General features: G+C 33.3%; 2 protein-coding genes across 12 annotated transcripts; one reads left to right on the top strand and one right to left on the bottom strand.

The window, feature by feature from the left end:
• The first annotated feature begins 215 nt into the window (after nucleotides 1-215).
• LOC137835190 (D-amino-acid transaminase, chloroplastic-like) lies at nucleotides 216-3,071 on the top strand. The gene is made up of 5 exons (XM_068643576.1): nucleotides 216-621; nucleotides 795-847; nucleotides 1,334-1,509; nucleotides 1,669-2,342; nucleotides 2,708-3,071. Exons 1-5 carry the CDS (start codon nucleotides 585-587, stop codon nucleotides 2,803-2,805), a joined length of 1,038 nt encoding a protein of 345 aa, XP_068499677.1. The 5' UTR covers nucleotides 216-584; the 3' UTR covers nucleotides 2,806-3,071.
• Nucleotides 3,072-4,573: 1,502 nt separating this feature from the next.
• LOC137835188 (uncharacterized) lies at nucleotides 4,574-17,086 on the bottom strand. 11 transcript variants are annotated; one of them, XR_011085035.1, is made up of 23 exons: nucleotides 16,902-17,086; nucleotides 16,222-16,364; nucleotides 14,248-14,304; nucleotides 12,163-12,190; nucleotides 11,961-12,083; nucleotides 10,989-11,100; nucleotides 10,832-10,869; nucleotides 10,665-10,718; nucleotides 10,184-10,252; nucleotides 9,940-10,056; nucleotides 9,748-9,816; nucleotides 9,210-9,289; nucleotides 8,802-8,933; nucleotides 8,460-8,730; nucleotides 7,957-8,046; nucleotides 7,701-7,868; nucleotides 7,233-7,360; nucleotides 7,022-7,148; nucleotides 6,639-6,763; nucleotides 6,392-6,565; nucleotides 6,169-6,231; nucleotides 4,746-4,927; nucleotides 4,574-4,643 (listed from the first exon to the last, which is right to left on the bottom strand). XR_011085035.1 is itself a non-coding variant. In XM_068643568.1 (22 exons), exons 2-21 carry the CDS (start codon nucleotides 16,314-16,316, stop codon nucleotides 6,192-6,194), a joined length of 2,097 nt encoding a protein of 698 aa, XP_068499669.1. In that variant the 5' UTR covers nucleotides 16,317-16,364; nucleotides 16,902-17,086; the 3' UTR covers nucleotides 4,588-4,927; nucleotides 6,169-6,191. The 11 variants fall into 11 exon arrangements, 10 of the variants coding, with proteins under 10 accessions (XP_068499669.1, XP_068499668.1, XP_068499666.1 ...); XM_068643568.1 differs by having other exon boundaries at nucleotides 4,588-4,927; XM_068643567.1 differs by lacking the exons at nucleotides 4,574-4,643; nucleotides 4,746-4,927 and adding an exon at nucleotides 5,877-6,037.
• Nucleotides 17,087-19,301: the final 2,215 nt, after the last annotated feature.

Raw genomic sequence — 19,301 nt, 5'->3', positions numbered from 1 at the left:
CTTTAGAATAAAGAAAAAAAAAATCAATTTCGCAGGGAAAACAAACATATTCAAAGGGAAGAGATGATTATTAAGAAGTGGACATTAAGACTAACTTATTCTTTATGTCAAGACTGACAGCTCGTGCGTGGAATAACATATTATGGGTGGTCCGATAGTTGGTGACCTGATAAGCTCAACAAACATTAAGATAGACTAAAAAATGACTATGATACATATTAAGAAATGAACTTTAAGCCTAACTCAACCCATAAAACCAGCATATAAGGTGAGATTTGCATCCACTTATATACTATGATATAAAATGTTTTAATATCTAGTTGATGTGGGATCTCCAACACACTCTCACGTCGAGAATGACAACTTGTGCATGTGATAACATATTATGAATGGTCTGATAACTATCTGATAGCAGGTGATCTTATAAGCCGATTTTATGATGTTGAGTTAGGCTTAAAATCCACTTCTTAATATTAATTAATATTTTTTGTGACAACCAGTTATCACTCTTCCACTCCATATATGCACGTATCAGTTTCCAACACATACAGTTTGATTACTATTTTTGAGTGTATCCTTTCAAGATGGGGAACCCCACTGTGTCATCTAGGAAGGCCCCTGGTGAGTTTTGAGTTCTGGGTTATCTTTTGTTTATGTAACTCCATTGAAAATATTTAAACTTTATTGCTACTTTAGCAGTTTAGGCTTTTCAATTGAATTAACCCAGTGTAATGTAATGCTATTATTTCTTCTCTCGGATTTTTTACTTAATTTTTTTGATTGGGGTGTGCTAGAGGTTGAAAATGATGACGATTTTAGAGTTCATGTGTTCTCTTCATCATCCGAGGTGAGATTTTTAAGCTTTTCTTTTTGTACCGTCTTAACTTCTTCAAGTATTTCTATAAATTAATTGATTATTATGTAGTTAAGTTGTTTAATCTGTTTGTGTGGAAGAACCCAAAGCTTATTGTTTCACAATTAGAGTTAGCAAACCAGATAAGGGAGAAAGTGGGGAGGATCAATTTTTTTTTTCTGAATCTGCTTTTAATAGTTGAACATGCTATCAAGATCTCATGTTGACTTGTGATGTGAAAAAGATAGAATATATAAGTTTAGAGATTAGGGTTTATGGTGAAAATGATATTTTATTTAATATTAGGCTGTTATGCACACAAATTTCCAGTCCATTGACTAGTCATGATCGAGACTTTGGAGAGCTAAAAGTATATTTGGACAAATTTATACTTATTACTTACTTTTTGCCATCATTAATTCAATAAAGTAATGTATTCTCCATTAAGCTTTGCAATTTTCATTGGATTGCTGTGTTCAGTTGCTTGAAAAGCTTCATGAAAAATGGAGTTCAGTGGAGAAACAACCATACCCTGCTATGTATTCTAGTATTTTTGGAGGTATCATACTTGATCCAGCAATGATGGTAATCCCCATCGATGATCACATGGTACACAGAGGGCATGGTGTGTTTGATACATCCATTGTTCTAGATGGGTAGGTAATGCTAATTTCTGGTTTACTCTTTACAACTCAATTATAATACTTGGACATTCATGTAACATAGCATTGAGTTTTCTTTAAATTTTCAGATTTTTTTTGCATTTGAAACACATATTTCTCTGACTTTGGTCTTTGTAATGTTTGTCCTCTCAGATACCTCTATGAATTGGATGTTCACCTTGATAGATTCCTACTGTCAGCCTCCAAAGCAAAGATATCCTCTCCCTTTTCTCAATCAACGCTTCGAAGCATTATTATACAACTGACTGCAGCATCAAAATGCAAGAAGGGAACTCTAAGATTTTGGCTCAGTGCAGGTCCTGGCGATTTCTTGCTATCACCAGCAGGATGTCCAACATCTGCATTCTATGCAGTAGTCATTGACCATGATTTTTCCCAATGCAAAGAGGGAGTTAAAGTGATTACTTCCAACGTACCAATGAAGCCTCCTCTATTTGCCACAGCTAAAAATGTGAATTATCTTCCAAATGTCCTTTCCGTAATGGAAGCTGAAGAAAAAGGAGCATCTTCTTCTATATGGGTTGATGAGGAAGGTTATATTGCTGAAGGTCCAAATGTGAATGTTGCTTTCATAACTCAAGACAAAGAACTTGTCATGCCTCCTTTTGATAACATCCTACGTGGTTGCACTGCAAAAAGGCTTCTTGAACTCGCACCCAAGTTGGTTGATCAAGGGCTCCTGAAAGGTGTAGCAACTAAAAAACTAACTGTGGAGGAAGCTAAAGCTGCTGCTGAAATGATGTATGTGGGAAGCACACTTCCTGTGTTGCCTATCATCGTGTGGGATGATCAACCCATTGGCACTGGTAAGCTTGTATTTAATAACAGACTAACAGCTATTATCCGATATATATCTGCCTTTGTATGCCATGTAGGCTGTAGTTTATATATAAATTCAAAACAGATTTGGAGAGACTGATATGAGAGTTTACAAATTAGTTAATTTTAAATTACAAAACATTTTTTTTGCTATTTTTTCTCTTGTAAGTGTTTGTGGATAAAATGTATCCAAATAGGACCTTAAGCTAAAGGTCACTTTACTTAAAAAAATTACAACACTTTTTGTGTTTTAATCTTGACTGTTCGTAGTGATCAAAATTTACTTCTCTTGCTCTCATACACATGTGGTTGAGTCTCTCTTTTTGTTTATTCAATTATATATGTTTGACAGGGAGTGTTGGAGAATTAACAATGCTACTTTCAAATTTGCTGTGGGATGATATGGTAACTGGCTCTGACACCCAGAGAATACCTGTTCCTTACGTTTAGTGAACCTACAAACTCATCAAATTAAAGGCAGGCAACAGCTTTCTTAATTTTATGCGTCGTGTTCTCGTTGCAGAGATCTACCAAGAGGTTTCTCTCTGTATTGCTTAATGTATTTTAAGTGTGAACTCTGAACAAGTGAAGCAGCAGCTGTTTCCTGCTACACAAAATTTACGTAGCAGATAAATAGTCCTAGAACTGTTTCACACTGTTGTGCTGATATAATAATAATAGTACTAAAGAAGACTCTGCACTACTTTGTGCCATAACCACTTGACTTTGATTTTTCCCACATCTTTCGCATGATTCAGTTGTGTGCATGCATTTCTTTTCCAGTCTATCTGCAACAGCAATATTGGCCCAAGTTTCTAAGTAGAGAAGTACATTGTTTAATCTTATTTCAGATGCCTTCAGATATGAATCAAACGTAAAATGTGTGAAGGAAAACTTCCTTTAATAGTTAGTTTGAATTAAACAACGTCACAAGTTAAAGAACTAGTGAAGTAGTAGTCCACTCAAAAAAATCCTACACTTACACAAATTAATTTTAGATGAAAACATACACTCATACACAACATACAAGAGTGTGGCTTTTGGATCCTTTTCTCTGTCCCTTTATTCTTTTGTTCACCAGTGATCTATTTTTTAGGTTTGATGTTTCAGATTCGTATTTTAAATGTGAAAAGTTAAAATTATTCAAAATAGTTTCATTTTGAATGTGGCATCTGAATCCTACGAAATCAAACATGCACTAAAAAAGGATTTGTGTTTGATTTGGGGAAAACCTACTCAAGTCAAGTCAACTGAATCACAACACCAAATAATTGAAATTATGGTGCTGCATTCATTTGATCTATCCTCTTCTTCATTGCTCTTTTTGGTGCTTCAAGTTGGTTAACAGTTTCAGTCACATAAGTTTTTTTATGTTGTCTTCATATAAATTTTTTTTTTTCATCTATTTCTTCCATGTCTGTGTCTTTTAAGTAATTAAAATAAACTTTACTTTAAGTGCATTTATACAGTAAAGATTTTGATTAATTAACTAGTTTAAATAATAGAAAACCACACCACATTATTTCATTAAAAATATTCTAAAACGACATTATTGAAAGGACTTCAAACTATTTTTTAAGAAGTACCAAATTCAAATAAAAAATCTTAATACTAACATCTAAGTATTGCATATTTTAAACACCAGTCAACTAGAAATACAATAAAATTCTAAATAAAAAAGACATTTAACTCTGTTTAACTTATTTATATCTTTTAATACATTTTATTAGTATTTTTTTATTTAAAAACCTTAGATACCTGTGCAATTGCAGACATACTTCTAGTGTTAATTAAGTCTTCAAGAGATGCAATGTAGCACATGATCTTCTGCTACTCAGAATTGATTAAGCATAATGTACGTATTAATTTTTTAGTCATTGAAATAGGAGTACTGATAATATCCGGCTGTAAATTGACAATAATGTTTACAAAGAATCCGTGGTTAACTATGTGTGTAGATAGATATATTTAATCTTGTTTCACTAAGGTGTAAAAGTAAATTATTATTGATTTGATATGGTTAATAGTTTCACTGGGTTATTGAAATATATGAAAGTGGTTAACTTTGCCTTGCAAGTTGTTAATAAGGCTATGCTGTTATTGACAATAGGCGTGGTTAAGAGTTATATGTAAAATATGTTCACAATATAGACAAACTGAACAACGTTGAATTGATCTGTTTTGATAAAGTGATTTTTCATTCTCTCAAAGAAGAACTAGAGGAACAAACTTAATTGTTTATTATTTCTGCTTACTTAAATAAGAAGAGTACAGAATTCTTTATAGCACTGCTTACAACAAAAAAACTATTGTTAATAATAGCTGATAGCTATAAAAGCTAAGCTGTAAAAACTAACAATTATTTATCTGAGGATTTAACAATTACATACATTGATCTCAAACTCTGAGAAGTCTACGAAGGGTCAGGTCGTAGCAGAACAACATCCAGCTTTCTCTTAGGTTCTTCAACGTAGACATCAACCTTCCCAAAGTCAACCATTCCAACATTTAGCCTCCATATCTTGCTGGGATGAAGAAACATAAAAACCAGGAGCAAGCAGCAGCACTACCTCTTCAAGTTAAACACACAAAGACAGTGAAAGCAAAGTAAATTCGTTATAGCAAAGTTATAGTTATCAACGTGGGAAGTGCCACAAGTGAAGTCACAGAATTTTTAAAGTCCAAGTCCAACGTTTTATCCACACCATCCAAGTAACATCTTTAATGCGTGTCACCTACCTTTTATTTCGGTACAATTCTATTTTCTACTGCATTTACCACTCACTAGGTTATACATACTACAGTTAACAAAGTATAAAAGAAATTCTAGTCTGATCGTTAAAGGGAAAACAAACTGTTCTTTTGTTTGAAATTTATTTCAACGCCACAGGCCTTTGAGGGAAAGAAACTCTAATTTCTGTTGTCAAATGTCAGAGAGGTGTGTGATAAAGTATTTGCAATCACAAATATCTTAGACAAGCATGTTCAAAATAATTGAGATTTTATTTGAAGGCATGTTTCAAGAATTTATGTTGAACTCAAATTCTTCGTAATAAAAAAAAAACACTCCTTCGACAAGATGACTTGAGAATTTTTCAAATGCTAGTATAATGAAAAGGAAAACACTTTGCCGGGATTAATTATGTTTACCTTTCAAGTTAAATTATATTACTATTTAGTTGAAATGGTTATAAAAAAGAAATGACAATACACATGTAAACCAAACTTCTATTTCACTTCACTTAATAATGCGTTTTAGAACAAGTACATTCTGTTGGTTGAGCAAAATAATAGCTTCAAAGTGTTTGCAAAATAATGGTTGCTGAATTGAAAGTCACCATAAATATTTTACTTGTATGCTGGGGTATTCTTAAAAAAAACGAGTAGTCATTTTCTCGACTATATTAAGATAATTGCTCCTAGTAATGGAAACCTTAACATACAAAGTAAAGTACATTTAGAAAATAAGATTCAAACGATGAACTTTCACATGACAGAATTGTTGACTGTTCAAAGGGAACTAGAATAACCAATGAGATATTTTTCGATACAAGTCGTGTATTTGCTTAGTATCCCACTTTGCAAAGAGACAACTATTATAAAATACAAATCAATGTATCTTTTACTATTTGCTTGTAACTTAGAAAACCCTCTAAATTATACAGCACTGCTGTCGCTATCACTATGAGCAAAAAAAAAAGTAAAATAAGTAAAATAAATAAATTATTAATAGAACTAATAGAACATAGAAAAACAATTTCTTACAATAATATATGTACAATTAATTGGAAAAATGCATAAATAGAGACTAACACAATGGTATCTTCTAACTCTGCTCAAGATGAGTTCAGATCCCGCGAGGTTTGGCCTTGCCATCTGTCAAACAAAGAACCAGATATCATTCACAAGCATATTCCATGCAATATAATGTGAGTATAAAGAGACAACGAGAGTGTTATGAAATAGTGAACAATTACATAACTAGTACTACTTTTAAGAATAGTTATTAGCAGGGGAAATGATAACTTCCATAAACCTTGAGAGAAGAAATCTTGCTAGTGGACTTAAATTGCTATTAGGATGATGTTCCTTGTTTTGTTGTTTTTTCCTGTTATCAGCCTCTGCATTTCGAGTTTCTTCGGTGGACTTGGTCTTGCTGAATAGTTGGCCTGCTAGTCCCTGCAGGTCCTTCAGTGAATCTTCCTTCGAACTGCACCACAAGAGAATGAGATACATATACTTTCTTTTTTGGTTTTCCTAAAGAACTTGAGTCGAAGGCAAACCTTGCCAATCGCTGAAGCAACTGTTTGAGAAGAGCATCACAGGATTTAGGTTTTGAGCCCTCCATGTTTATAAAAGAATTGATAACTGCCCGCACAACTGACCCTTCTGGATCATCAGCAATGACCTGCATAACAAACTCAAACCATAACAATTTTTTCTAGTGCCCAAAGAATACCATAGAAGTTTCTTCATATAAAAGTTCACTCTGTTGTCGTAATCTCATGTCTTAGTACAAAAAGTCATCATGTAGGAAATTAATATTAATAATCAATTTTCAATAAAAAGTGTAGTCTGTGCATTGCACTTAAAACTATAACAAGATGCTCTATTTGAATTTAAAACTCATTTAGAATGAAAAGATGGAATATATGTACTAATTTACCTCTTTTAATGAAGGAATAAGTAAAGCAGATAATGGCACTGAGGATGACATTATTTTAGCACTTCCTTCATTATTAGCATGATGTGATCTTGACATGCCCCTGTGTGAGTCACGTTCGACACTTAGTCTGAAAAAGAAATCCCTAAGAATGTATAAACAAATTTTTAATTCAGCAACAGAAAAATTACTAGCTCTATTGCTAAGGATGTACCTTGAAGAATCAGAGCTGCTGGCCTTTCCATCTTTCTTGTCTTCCTGTCTTTCATTGTTGTTTTTTCCCCAGGCCAATCTTTCTCGAGAACTCACTCTCCTGAGCCCTCCTTGCAAAGCAGCCTTTGCCTATGAAGACAAACAGGTGGGAAAATACTGTTTATAAGAAAAATATCAATTTGAACAACACAAATATAACAAAGCCTCATACTAAATTAAAATTGAACAAGATGAACAAATTTTGAAGACAGGTGTTCAGGAAATAGTTTAAGAATATACCTCCGACAAAACAAAAGGGGTGGGTAACTCAGTCAGTTATATAGCAACAGAAAATAATAAAATAATGTACCAGAAATAAATCGACTACATAATGGAATGAAACCTATACACAAGAAAGGGGGAGGCTCATCTTGAGCTAAATTAATAAACACGCAAGTGAAATTTACAACTTATATCACAGAAATAGAACCTCAGCAAGATTTGCCGCACTGTCTTCCGTTGAGGAATTTGAATTTCTGTCATTCAGTCCCAGTCGAGACCTTAGTGGCTGTGGAGAACCAGGCTCATCATGCTGGCCACGTAAAACAACAGTCCCACTTGTAGAAGCATCATCAAAAGAAGAATAGCCGCTACTATACTACATTTAATTAAAATTCTCAGTTTGTGATTATACAGAACAGCTAGAAGAACTTATCATTTTCTAAAGTAACATAACTTAAACATACTTGAGGGCTCTGGTCAGAGAATACAGATGACCTTGACCCTTTTGGAGATCGAATAACAACAGTTCCTGATCCATTTCCAGATAAATCATCCTGCAAATTGAAGATTTCAAAAGATCAAAGCTGTTCAAGTTGTTCAAAATGAAAGTTCAACAGGTTCATAGGAATTCCATCAACACTTCATGATCGACACATTTCAAATAATATTATCGAGATCAATTCTCCAAATAATTATACCACTACCAACAATTTAACTGTTGTTCATGTCGGCTGAATGAGTAGCAAAATTGGTTGTACAGAAAATAATCAGTTTCAGCTAAAGTATCAAAAGCTCATCAGGTAATTATTTAGAGTTAACTGGTTAAGCATTGATCATGCACTCAATGTTTATAAATACCAAAAAACCCAAAGGTTCCTCTATGAAGATGTGGCCGCTAAATATATCGTTCAATTGATTAGGTTAACTAATTTGACAAAGACAGACACACAAAGTAAGAGTCCTTTACATCTTCAATGTCCAGATGCTCATCATGGTGGGGAACTCTAAGATCTCTTCCAGAGGAACTTTCAAGTGACTCATTAAGTGCACTTCGATTGGCAGATCCCCCTTGATAACCACTCTCTGGAGCTTTTCTTTGGGTTAGCTGATTAGGTGAACCTTCAGCTTTCTTCTCTCTAAACTGAGGTGGTCGAGACACACTTCGAAAGGTTCCAGTACCCTGTGATCCACCAATATTGAAGTCCCATCCAGCACTTTTCAGGGTTTTACCCTGATCACTGCAAATTAGAAATAGTCCATAAAAAATTCAATATGTAAACTAAAATCTAGTAGCCAACAGATAACCTACCTGGGTCGATTATTTTCTTCACCTCTTACATCTCTAGCCACTTTTACAGTATCTGATGCCTCCCTCATCCCTCTTGAAACATTTCTAGGTGTTTCCTGATCTTCTTCCTTTATTTGGTATCTTGGACGTTCTCTATAACATAATCACAAGGAATGATCATGTCAACCTCAAGCTGGGAATAATACTTGTAATTTTCAATTTCTGATAGACAACATGCTCAAGTTGCACAGAAAAAGGGTTTCAGAAATTAATTATTTGTCTCATCATCATTTACTTTTTCTGATATAATATTAGCTTTAGAAAATATAAAGTGAAAGAACAAGGGGTGGAGGAAATTAATTGACAAAAGCAAAATTAGGTACAATCACGTATATAAAATATTGTGAGACCTTTATCAATGATTCACACCTTATTCTTTCTGCAAGCTTTGAACTCCTCCTAGCATTCCGAATAAAACGGTCCTTCAAAAGTTCCTTAGCACTTGGCCTCTGGAATTGAATCCATTAAAAGGGGGGGAATTAAGAGCCTGACAGAGAGAGATCAACTTCACCAGTTCGACTCCAAGCTAGTCTAAAAAGCTTCTAATTAGGGAAAACTAAATAATACATCACATCAAGTTGACAACTAAAAATTTCAATAAGGAAAATGTAAACAAATAATTCAGTTATTCCTGTTATGACTAAATAAGGATGCCAATTAACATACCCTAAGCCCAATATTTCAACAAATATTTGTTAGTTATTATTAACTTTTCCCCCAAAAAAATAAATGTTCTAAAAAAGCAGATTCAGTATAAAAAGGAATATCTTTCGGATTCTCTCATACAATCCATAAATTGAACATTTCACTCAATCGGACTCATAAAGGAGAACCTTTTCACTACAACTATGTCCAATAGAACTACAGAAAATGAAATAATAAGTGTATGAAAAGCATTGACACTTGCCTCAGCGGGAACCTTCTTTAAGCACAATGAGACAAATTCTTTCATTGGACGGGAAAAATGATCATCTAGCTGAATAAAATGAGATTAGATGTCAACTGCTATGCTGGAAAAAATAACATCTGGGTTTGAAAAAACTCAAGTTAATGGTTCAAAACTTGAAAGATTGACTTGATTGATACTAAAGAACACAACCTGTGGAGGACTCTCGCGGGGTATGATGAAAAGCACTCTCATCGGGTGAAGATCAGCAAGTGGAGGCTCCCCCTTTGCCATCTCAATAGCAGTGATTCCCAAAGACCAAATATCTGCCTGCATAAACAGAACACTCCTGTGACGATTCTGAGAAAACAATAATTATCAGAAACTAAAATAAAGTTGGAAAAATAGAACCAAAGAGGAACAGTACAGAAAATATATAGAATAAATATATTATAACCTTCTCATTATACCCATCAGTATTCTGAATAACCTCAGGTGCCATCCAAAACGGCGTTCCTACAAATGTCTGTTATGATAAAAGAAATGTTAGCATATCCAGCCTAACATGAAGAATACTAATTTAGAATTCCAGGTGGTTTTTCAACTACAAAAAGCCTTAAATGCAGTGAAAGTTATGAGAGAAACATGCAGCCGATACAAGAAAAAATAGCAACTTAAAATTCAGTTTGCGCAACTCAAATTACACCAAGAAACAAATCCTGCACCACAATTCCTTCACTTTCGGAGTCTACACATTCCATTTGATTATCCAATTGAAAAAAAAAAAGAACAATTTTGTGCTCTTGAAAGGATATTAAGAACTTAAGATTAAGATGATCAAGCATAAAATAACTTACATATATTTTAATCTAAATGCTCCAAAAATACTAGATCAATAACCCATCAATGTTGAATTAACTTCAATAAAATATGTTTACCTTTCTCCTTGATATAGTCCTTGTTAACTGTGCAGAAACACCAAAATCTGCTACCTGGAGACATTCCACATGTAAGTCCCCATCTCAAATTATTAAGTGCATCATTTTTCAGTTAAGTCATATACAATAAACAAATTGGATATAACCTCTTTCAGAATATAACGTACCTTTACATCACCATTCTCAGACAATAAAATGTTTGCAGCTGTATAATAGACACGTAAATACTGTAAATTGTAAAGCTAATACGAACAAAAAGAAATCCCATAACTACATATTGACAAGGAAAAATAAATTCAAAGGGGATGGGATTTCTGCTGATACCTTTAATATCTCTGTGAATTTTCCCTTCAGCGTGTAGATAATCAACAGCATGCAGCAAGTCACGTAGAATGCAAGCAATTGACATTTCATCAAGGGGATGACCTGGTTGGAGCTACAGAAAAAATACAACATACAAACCATATTGGAAATTAATGTTAACAGATATAAATATGATAAATAGTGACACACATAAACTGACCATTCCAAATATGAACTTTGCTTTTTTGGTTTTTAATGATATAGAATTGAATAACAGGGAAAGTACAAAGAAGAATAAAAAAGCTCCCCAGAATAACCAATGAGAAAAAAATATCGAGACAGAAGGTAAAGGAAAAAAGTTAGAAACATCCGTACCCATGCAAACAAAATCAACCAACATTAATCCACAAATTCTGTTTCGATATACAAATAACAAGGTTATATTAAACATACAAGAATTACAACGAAAACATCAAACTTCATTCAAATATGTAATACTACAGTCCAGTTTTATGCAAATCATTTCTTTCGTCCATTCGAGTCTAAGCATAACATGTCCCCTGCTGTAAACTCCTAAAGGAATCTGAATCTTGGACCAGGATGGAGTACTGAGTACCCAACCATTGACACTCTCTGATATATGCTGAATGTTTATACACGCTTGCAACTATTTTTTCTATAGTCAGAAATTGTGCCCCAAAAAATCAAGTAACCATTTTTTCACTAAGTTCTCTCCAAAGCATTTGGTTGGCTTCTTTTAAAAGGACCTCTTATCCTCCTTAAATCCTAACTCTTGCCAATTTTCTTTAAGTCCTAACTCTTGCCAATTTTCTTTGTCTTCGTGATTCTCTTCTTTTAGAAAAAAATTAAAATATATATCAGACAGTTCAAGGATAATCAGGGGAAGTTTCATTAAAGAACAATTTCTGACGTACATCCATTTCAATTTTCATGCACTGAACATATAGAAGCAAGGAAACAGAAGTAACCTACTAGATCGGCAACTGAACCACCAGCCATGTATTCCATTATTATCCAAAGTTTAGTTTGATTGAGATAGGAACCATAATACTCAGTAATGTATGGACATCGACATTGGGACAAAACAGAAATTTCCTGAAAAATAGTAAACAAAATCAAAACATGTTTATTTGAGTACAGCAAATGAAAGTACAAGTAACCTACAAAATTATACCTTCTGGATATCATCAATTTCATCCTCTCTGTCAAGTGACAAAAAGAGAGGAAAGAAAAATTAGGAAGCAGTAAGGAAGAAATGCATATAAATTCCAAGTGCAGCATAGCAAAGATATGATGTTAATAAGATCTGTGACATTGTAGGCAGAGAAAATCTCAAACTAAAATACTCAATACAAACAAGGTCCACCAACTTCATAGCAGTGAAAAAAGCATGAAATACATATTCCAATGAAGATAAAATATTTTCGGTTCCGTTAATAATGTAAATCCTTCTAATGGAGAACAATAAAATCAAGGATGTGGAAGATCTGTCATATGCTAATTGTTACTACATCACAAGATTAATTGTTGATTGGTATTTTACTTTCCTCATACAGAGAAAGTTTTTTCTTATCATCCGTGCTGTCTCTTAGTCAGCCTCCAATTCCATGCACATTGCAATGTCCAATTCAGTGCAGGAATTTGCAAATTGTGCTTCCTTCTAATTTACCTTGTCCGACAAGATTGCCATGTATACACAAATCAAACTCTTCGAATTTTCAATGAGAAATTGCACCATCAGACTTTTGTGTAGAAATCTACTGGACCTATTTCTTTCTGGAGTCAAAATGCTTCTCCAAGCCCAATCTCACCCCCACTTCACCTATTCCCATATGTAATTTACCAAGAAAGAAGATGAAGAAACTAAATAGTACACAGAATATGGGGAAATTTCCAATGAAAAGGAATTAAACAGTTCTGTGTTTTTTAACTTAGGATGGAAAGGAGAATGATACAGAACAGGACACCTTTCATACAGAGAACAACACAATACACCAGCTCAGTTGAAAAATAAGAAAACAACAACCAGTTCACTTAATTTCATAGAAGATTTTGGTAGATAAGTTCCTTCATCCCGTTTCACTTTTGCAGTCAGTGTTCAGCCACTCCTCCAAGGCTTTTTTTGTTTATACAACCTTTGAAGGGCAGGTAATGTTGTGGCAAACCTTGTCACTCCACTTCTAACCAATTTCATCTTTTAGTAAACTTCCAATGGCCTTTTTTGACTCTTGGAATTTTGGAAGGTCCATAATGCATTCAACAGTCCTTGGGAATCTCTAATCAAGGTAAAATCCTCTCTTGAAAAAAAAACACCAAAAAGCATAACAAACTCAACAAGAGATGAAGAAAAGACAAATGAACATGCAAAGACTAAATGCAAGATGACAAGTACAGCAGATAAATGTAACTAAAATGATACTTAATAAGAACTTAAAATGCAACACGTCAATAGGGAAAATGGATGAAGATTGAGAAGCAGTTGAAGATGAACTGGTCTTTAGTAATGATAGCTTGACTTGGAGAGTTGTTAGTGATGCAAGTGGAGTTGGTGAGCTAGCTAGGGTTACGATACAACACATTACACTCACTAAAGCAGCAGATATTGAAGAGGGGGAGGAAGAACATATCTTTGATGAGGAAGAAAAAGAGAACAATGATGAGAAAGAACTGGGAAACGCAGATAGTGATTCTATTTTAGGAATCACAAGTAATAGGAACCAGGCAACATATTAACTATGATAATTAGTCTTTTCTAGTATTGGATTTGAATGGTATGACAATGACAATGGATTGTTGTGATTATTAATATTCATTATGTGTATGTCTTTATCTTTAAATGTAGGGATTTTTTCTATTTTTCAATTTCTGTATTGCATGTGTGATATAAAATTATGATAGGGACTTGGGTATTATGAGGTGCCTAAGACCTAAGTAGTATGAGATGCTCCGTAGAGTATTTAAGTGTCTGATTTTACCCTCTAAATAACTAGCTTTCAAAGGGTGAGTGATCCAAGTGTTTGGGTACTCATCATATTACCTATATTGTTTATTTTTTACTTCCAGCAATAGTATTTTTGCAGCCATAAAATCCTAATAGACAGGCAATCTCTTACAATGTAATGAAATGTGTTTTCAAAATATTCTAAGGTTGTCATTCATTACTATAAAATTGGTAACCAGTCCTAATATGGCAAGCCAATACAGCCGTTCCAAGAATTAAAACATTCATAAAAATAATAGAAGGGGACAACAGACATACGATTCTTCCAAGTCGATTACTTTGATGGCGACTTCTCTGTTGAGCTCCTTGTCAAACCTGGAGATAAGACAATACAACAAAGAGACAGACAACTCATTATCCATGTCTAACTTAAGGCCAGTAAACAAAAGATGTTCAAAGAATAATAACTATGTTATAATTATAGAAACAAGGAGCTGATCTTATATAATCAAGAATATCTAGATTATATATGCCTTATTAGGAACACTTTTATTTATTCTGCATCATATATATTATTAGAGAATATAAAATTCTCTATTTATTGTATTGGCTCCTTTTTCTCACAACAAATAAAGCATCTGTGCTGTCTCAAAGACACGATTTCAGCTCAATTGTTCTCTCTTTTCTATAGTTTAACAAACTAATTTTGTAGACCATGTCATTTAAACATTTTGTTATGCTACTGTAATGACTGACAACAGAAAACAATCTTGTGAATGATTCTAGACGTATTTTTTATTATTATTTATTTTCTCTGGATTATACAATCAATACCCACAAACTTGCAACAGTAGATTTTTTTATCATTGCCAGTAAAATTCTATTCTCGGATATTTTCACTGAACAGAGATGAAATATATAAGTAACACAAACAGGATTTTAGTTTGCAAAACATAAGAATTTCCACTGGTCATGACTTGCGAATTTTAGTTTTAATAACCTTGTTATCTCCATAAAAAAAATAGTTAGTTATACACAACTATTAACTACAACCTACCAGTAAGAGCAAAAGCTTGCAACACATATACACTTGGCTACTCATATCTGCCACCAAGGTGTAGCTCTTTCGGAACTAGACATGTCATGTTAAGAAGCCAGCAATGAATTTTCTAATTCTATATGCAGAGAGAGTAATGCACAAGACTGTACATGTTACTTTAAATTCTAAACAAATACAAAAAGAAAATGAAAATGAAAGCAAACATAAGAAACTGTTATAATAATGGAGAAGTTAAGCAGTGAAACTGATCTGAAAAGGACATATATCCTTCGTTTGATATTAACAGTCTATGTTGTGCTTTGTTGCAAACTTTTACAAAGATAATGATATAGCCTAATAAAAGGAGAGGATAGAGTTAGGCAATAGATAAAAACTGTTAAACTTTGTCAAATGTCTGTAAACATTACATGGATAGACCATGTTCATGTGTTCTATAGGTTTACATATTTTTACCATAGTTTTAGACATTCATATTCAACATATCCAGGATACAATGCCCCAATACACATTTTTTTTGCATATGATCTAGTTCTAGTGGAAGGGTCAAGAGAGAAAATAAATGGTAAACTAGAGTTATGGAAAAAAAACCCTGGAATCACATAGTTTCGATTTAACTAGAAACAAAAACAGAGCACATGAAATGAAAATTCAGCAAGACATGCTCTATCATTAGCTTGAAGATTAACATTGGGTCCTGCATATCACAAGTAATACAGTTTAGATGTCCTAAATCTATCATACAAAGCAATAGAGAAGTTGAAACAGATGGACACTTTCAGTACCTTCTCTACAGCTAATCTTCATGCTTATTTTCCAAATTCAGGAGAAAGAATTCAAACTAACCCTTGATCAGATACAATAGTATACATTTTCTTTACAACATAAACTATTATCCAAATTACCCTCCAGTTCATTTATGGTAATGTTTATCCAATGTTTTCATCCATTAATGGCACTCTATTCAGACAATCATCAAATCTAGATTTCATACACCTTAGTACCATTTATCGAATAAGCATCTAAAGAACAAGTTTAAGAATTTTATTGACAAAATAATACTTTAACATTATTCCACCTGAAGAAACAACAAGAAAGAAAGCCCTACACAAAAATTATTCATTACCCCAATGAACAAGCAATGTGCATATAAAATTACTATGATTTAAACTCAATGTGCAGAGTTAGTTTAAGTCGGCAGGGTTCATGATACTAGTCCTAAAACTAACACCTACGCTTTATAGACGTCTCCAAACGATCCCTGCCCAATAAGTTCCAATGAAGTGAATCTTGATCCCGATGCCTCAACTAGACCTGCCACGTCAGCCATCTCAGCAGCAACTCCTCAAAACCTCAGGCAAAACTACACCACATGCACCTGAAAATCTAAACAACACAACTCAGACACGCATGGTCAAAATCACACATCCCCAATCCTCCCTCATTCTCCAAATTCCACCAATAAAAACCAAACTTTCACGCTCAAAAATACCATATTTCACAACAACAACAAATTAACCAAATAAAAAGCCAAACATTCACATTAAAAAATGCCATATTTCACAATAACAATATATTGATCAAATGAAAGAAACAAACTTTCGCGCAATTGCACATCCCCAATTGAACCGCAACTGAAATTCTAAACGAGAAATCAGAACTTAAAAACAAAAGAAATAAGAAGAGATGCACAATGCAGTGAAAGTGTGGACTGAAAGCAAAGCATGCGAACTCGGTGGAGTAGTGCAACAATTGTTAGGTGAAAGTTAGGATACAAAATCGACTTGGTAACAAAATGGAATGGTGCGAATGACACTGAGATTTGGTTTGCAGTGGAACAACAAAAGAAAGAAAAGAAAGCGAAACGGCAACACCCAAATCGACAATGCGGCATTCGAAATCGATTGAAACTCACCCATAAATTAATACGATTCCGATGATCAGTGACCGTCTAAGGGACAGATCTGTTGCTCATTGTTATTGTCTCTCTTCTTTGGTTTTGTTGTATGTTTGGGTTGTGCGTGATTTGTGTATAATTGTCGATGATTAGGAAGAATAGAGGGTTAATCTTTAACAAATCCCCAACATCACTTATATTTTATAATAATAATAATAATATAAATAAATAATTGATTATGCATCTTGACTTAGAGACAGAAAAAAATAATCAATATATAAATAATTCATAATACACTATTTAACTTATTAGAGAGTTGCTTTTTATAACTTGTTAAGAAGTTTTGAAAGAGAAATGGACTTACTCTTCAAGTACTTTAAGTATAGTGTGCTGAGTTACGTAAAATTTTGAATGAATCTTTTGTAAAATATTGATATTTATAAATAAATTGTATATTATATATTTGAAATAAATTTTAATATTATTTTGGAGTTAATTAAAATTAATTAATTTAACTATTGATTTTAATGAAGCTGTCATTTCATTGTTATATATTCAATTAGAGGCATAGTTATTAATAATTAAAATTTAGGTAAAATTGGTTTGATTTACTTTAAAGTTTCACCGGTGTGGGACAACTAGACAAATTGAAAAAGAGACATGCCTTACTCAATGAAGCAAATTATTAGCAAGCATTGCATGAGATTTTTTGTTTTTCCAATTAACAAAAACACCAAGTTCTGATTCAATGATATGAGACTAACAATTGTTTCCACCAATACTCAAATCACTCCTCATCTTCCACATATATTATATCTTCTCATATATCACATAATTGTTACAATTAAAAAAATATCTCTTCTCATATATAACATAATTATTACAATTAACAAAATTAAAAACAATACACAAGTATGCAAAATATGGTAAGATAGTATTTTAAAAAATTTAGATACATACATAAATTAAAATTGTATGTATAAATTCATACAATTTATTCATATATCATCATTACATTTTAATTGATAAACACTCAATTCATTCATTAAAAATACATAAGAAACAAGTTTCTAATTCTTAACTTGTTAGCTATATGTCATGTTATAAATCATTACATCACTATCATATATATTTGACTTACTACCAGAAAAACTACATATAATAAGAACACACTCACTCATGTGACAGGTTAAGTCCCTATGACTTATCAAACAGTTTTTTTTATACCGTAGACTAGGTCATAAGAACCTCTTTCAACTCTGAGCATATAATACTTTCTTTTATTTAAGCCAAATATCAATAAAGTTAGGATACATCCTTTAGATCTCAAATTAAATTCATTAACTAGACACCTCTATATAGTATTTTCTCTCTAGAAATAAATATGTCTATAATACACCACATGTCATTTCACAACACAAACATCATATTTTATTATTCATATATATTCCAACTCAATTTAAATACTAATAAATTTCAGTTCATCATACTATAATAATATTCAAGTATAATATGTTGATAAAATATAATAATTTAGTCAAAGATAAACAATTCTAAGAATGTCGAGTTGTGAACACAAGATGGTAAAGGCATGGATAAATGCCCAACTATTTGGATGTAGTTGGACAGGAGATACGTTGAGCTCGGTTAGTAGCTCCTTTTCTAAAATTGACAAAGGAAGACGCAGGAGAACCTTCTTAAAGAATGTGGCATAAAAGAAGCAAAATGGACCATCAGGGTCCGACGATTCATCACAACAAACAGGTTCATCTTCCTTACACTCTACCATTTTTACAAATCCTTCATGTCTTTTACTCAAGGTACAACTGTTTTCTCTTAATCCATAATACGTAAATGACTGGTGTAATAAGAGGTTTCTTTTAAGAGATCCTTTTTAGCCCAGGGGTATAAAGAACCATAATCCATTGTGATATAGCTAGAACACAGGAACAAACACAAACAGAATACGAAATGCGATTCAGACCAAGCAGAAAAAACGAATTAAAATGCACTTCATTTCATCTAATGTAGCCCATGAAACAGGATAACAATCATTCAGTATAGGCATAAAGCATACCTGTTTTTTCGGTGAGTAGACAGTGGTGTGACAGTGATGTGCGGTGGCGCGAAGAAGGAGATGAAGAGTTCGTAGGAGGCTCAAGTAAAAGAAAGTGGAGTAGGAAAGTGAGGAGTGAGTGAACGAAGGGAGGTGTTTTGAAAAAGTGAAGAAGTTGAAATGGTAGGGTTTTTCCACGGTTGATACAAAGCCACGTGGAAGCTCCAGATTTAGTATGGTGAGGTGACATGTCAGGAAACGCTTCGACGACTACACTTCACCTACCCTCTGTGGAAACGTCATGTCATCCGCCAAAACTGAAAAGCCTTTTCGTCTAGTCGAGCTCAGCTCGAGCTTGGGGG

This window comes from Phaseolus vulgaris, chromosome 5, assembly GCF_000499845.2.
Source record: "Phaseolus vulgaris cultivar G19833 chromosome 5, P. vulgaris v2.0, whole genome shotgun sequence".
Lineage (NCBI taxonomy): Eukaryota > Viridiplantae > Streptophyta > Magnoliopsida > Fabales > Fabaceae > Phaseolus > Phaseolus vulgaris.
Note: the sequence above shows the minus strand (reverse complement) of the source record. Positions and strands in the feature narration are given on the sequence as shown.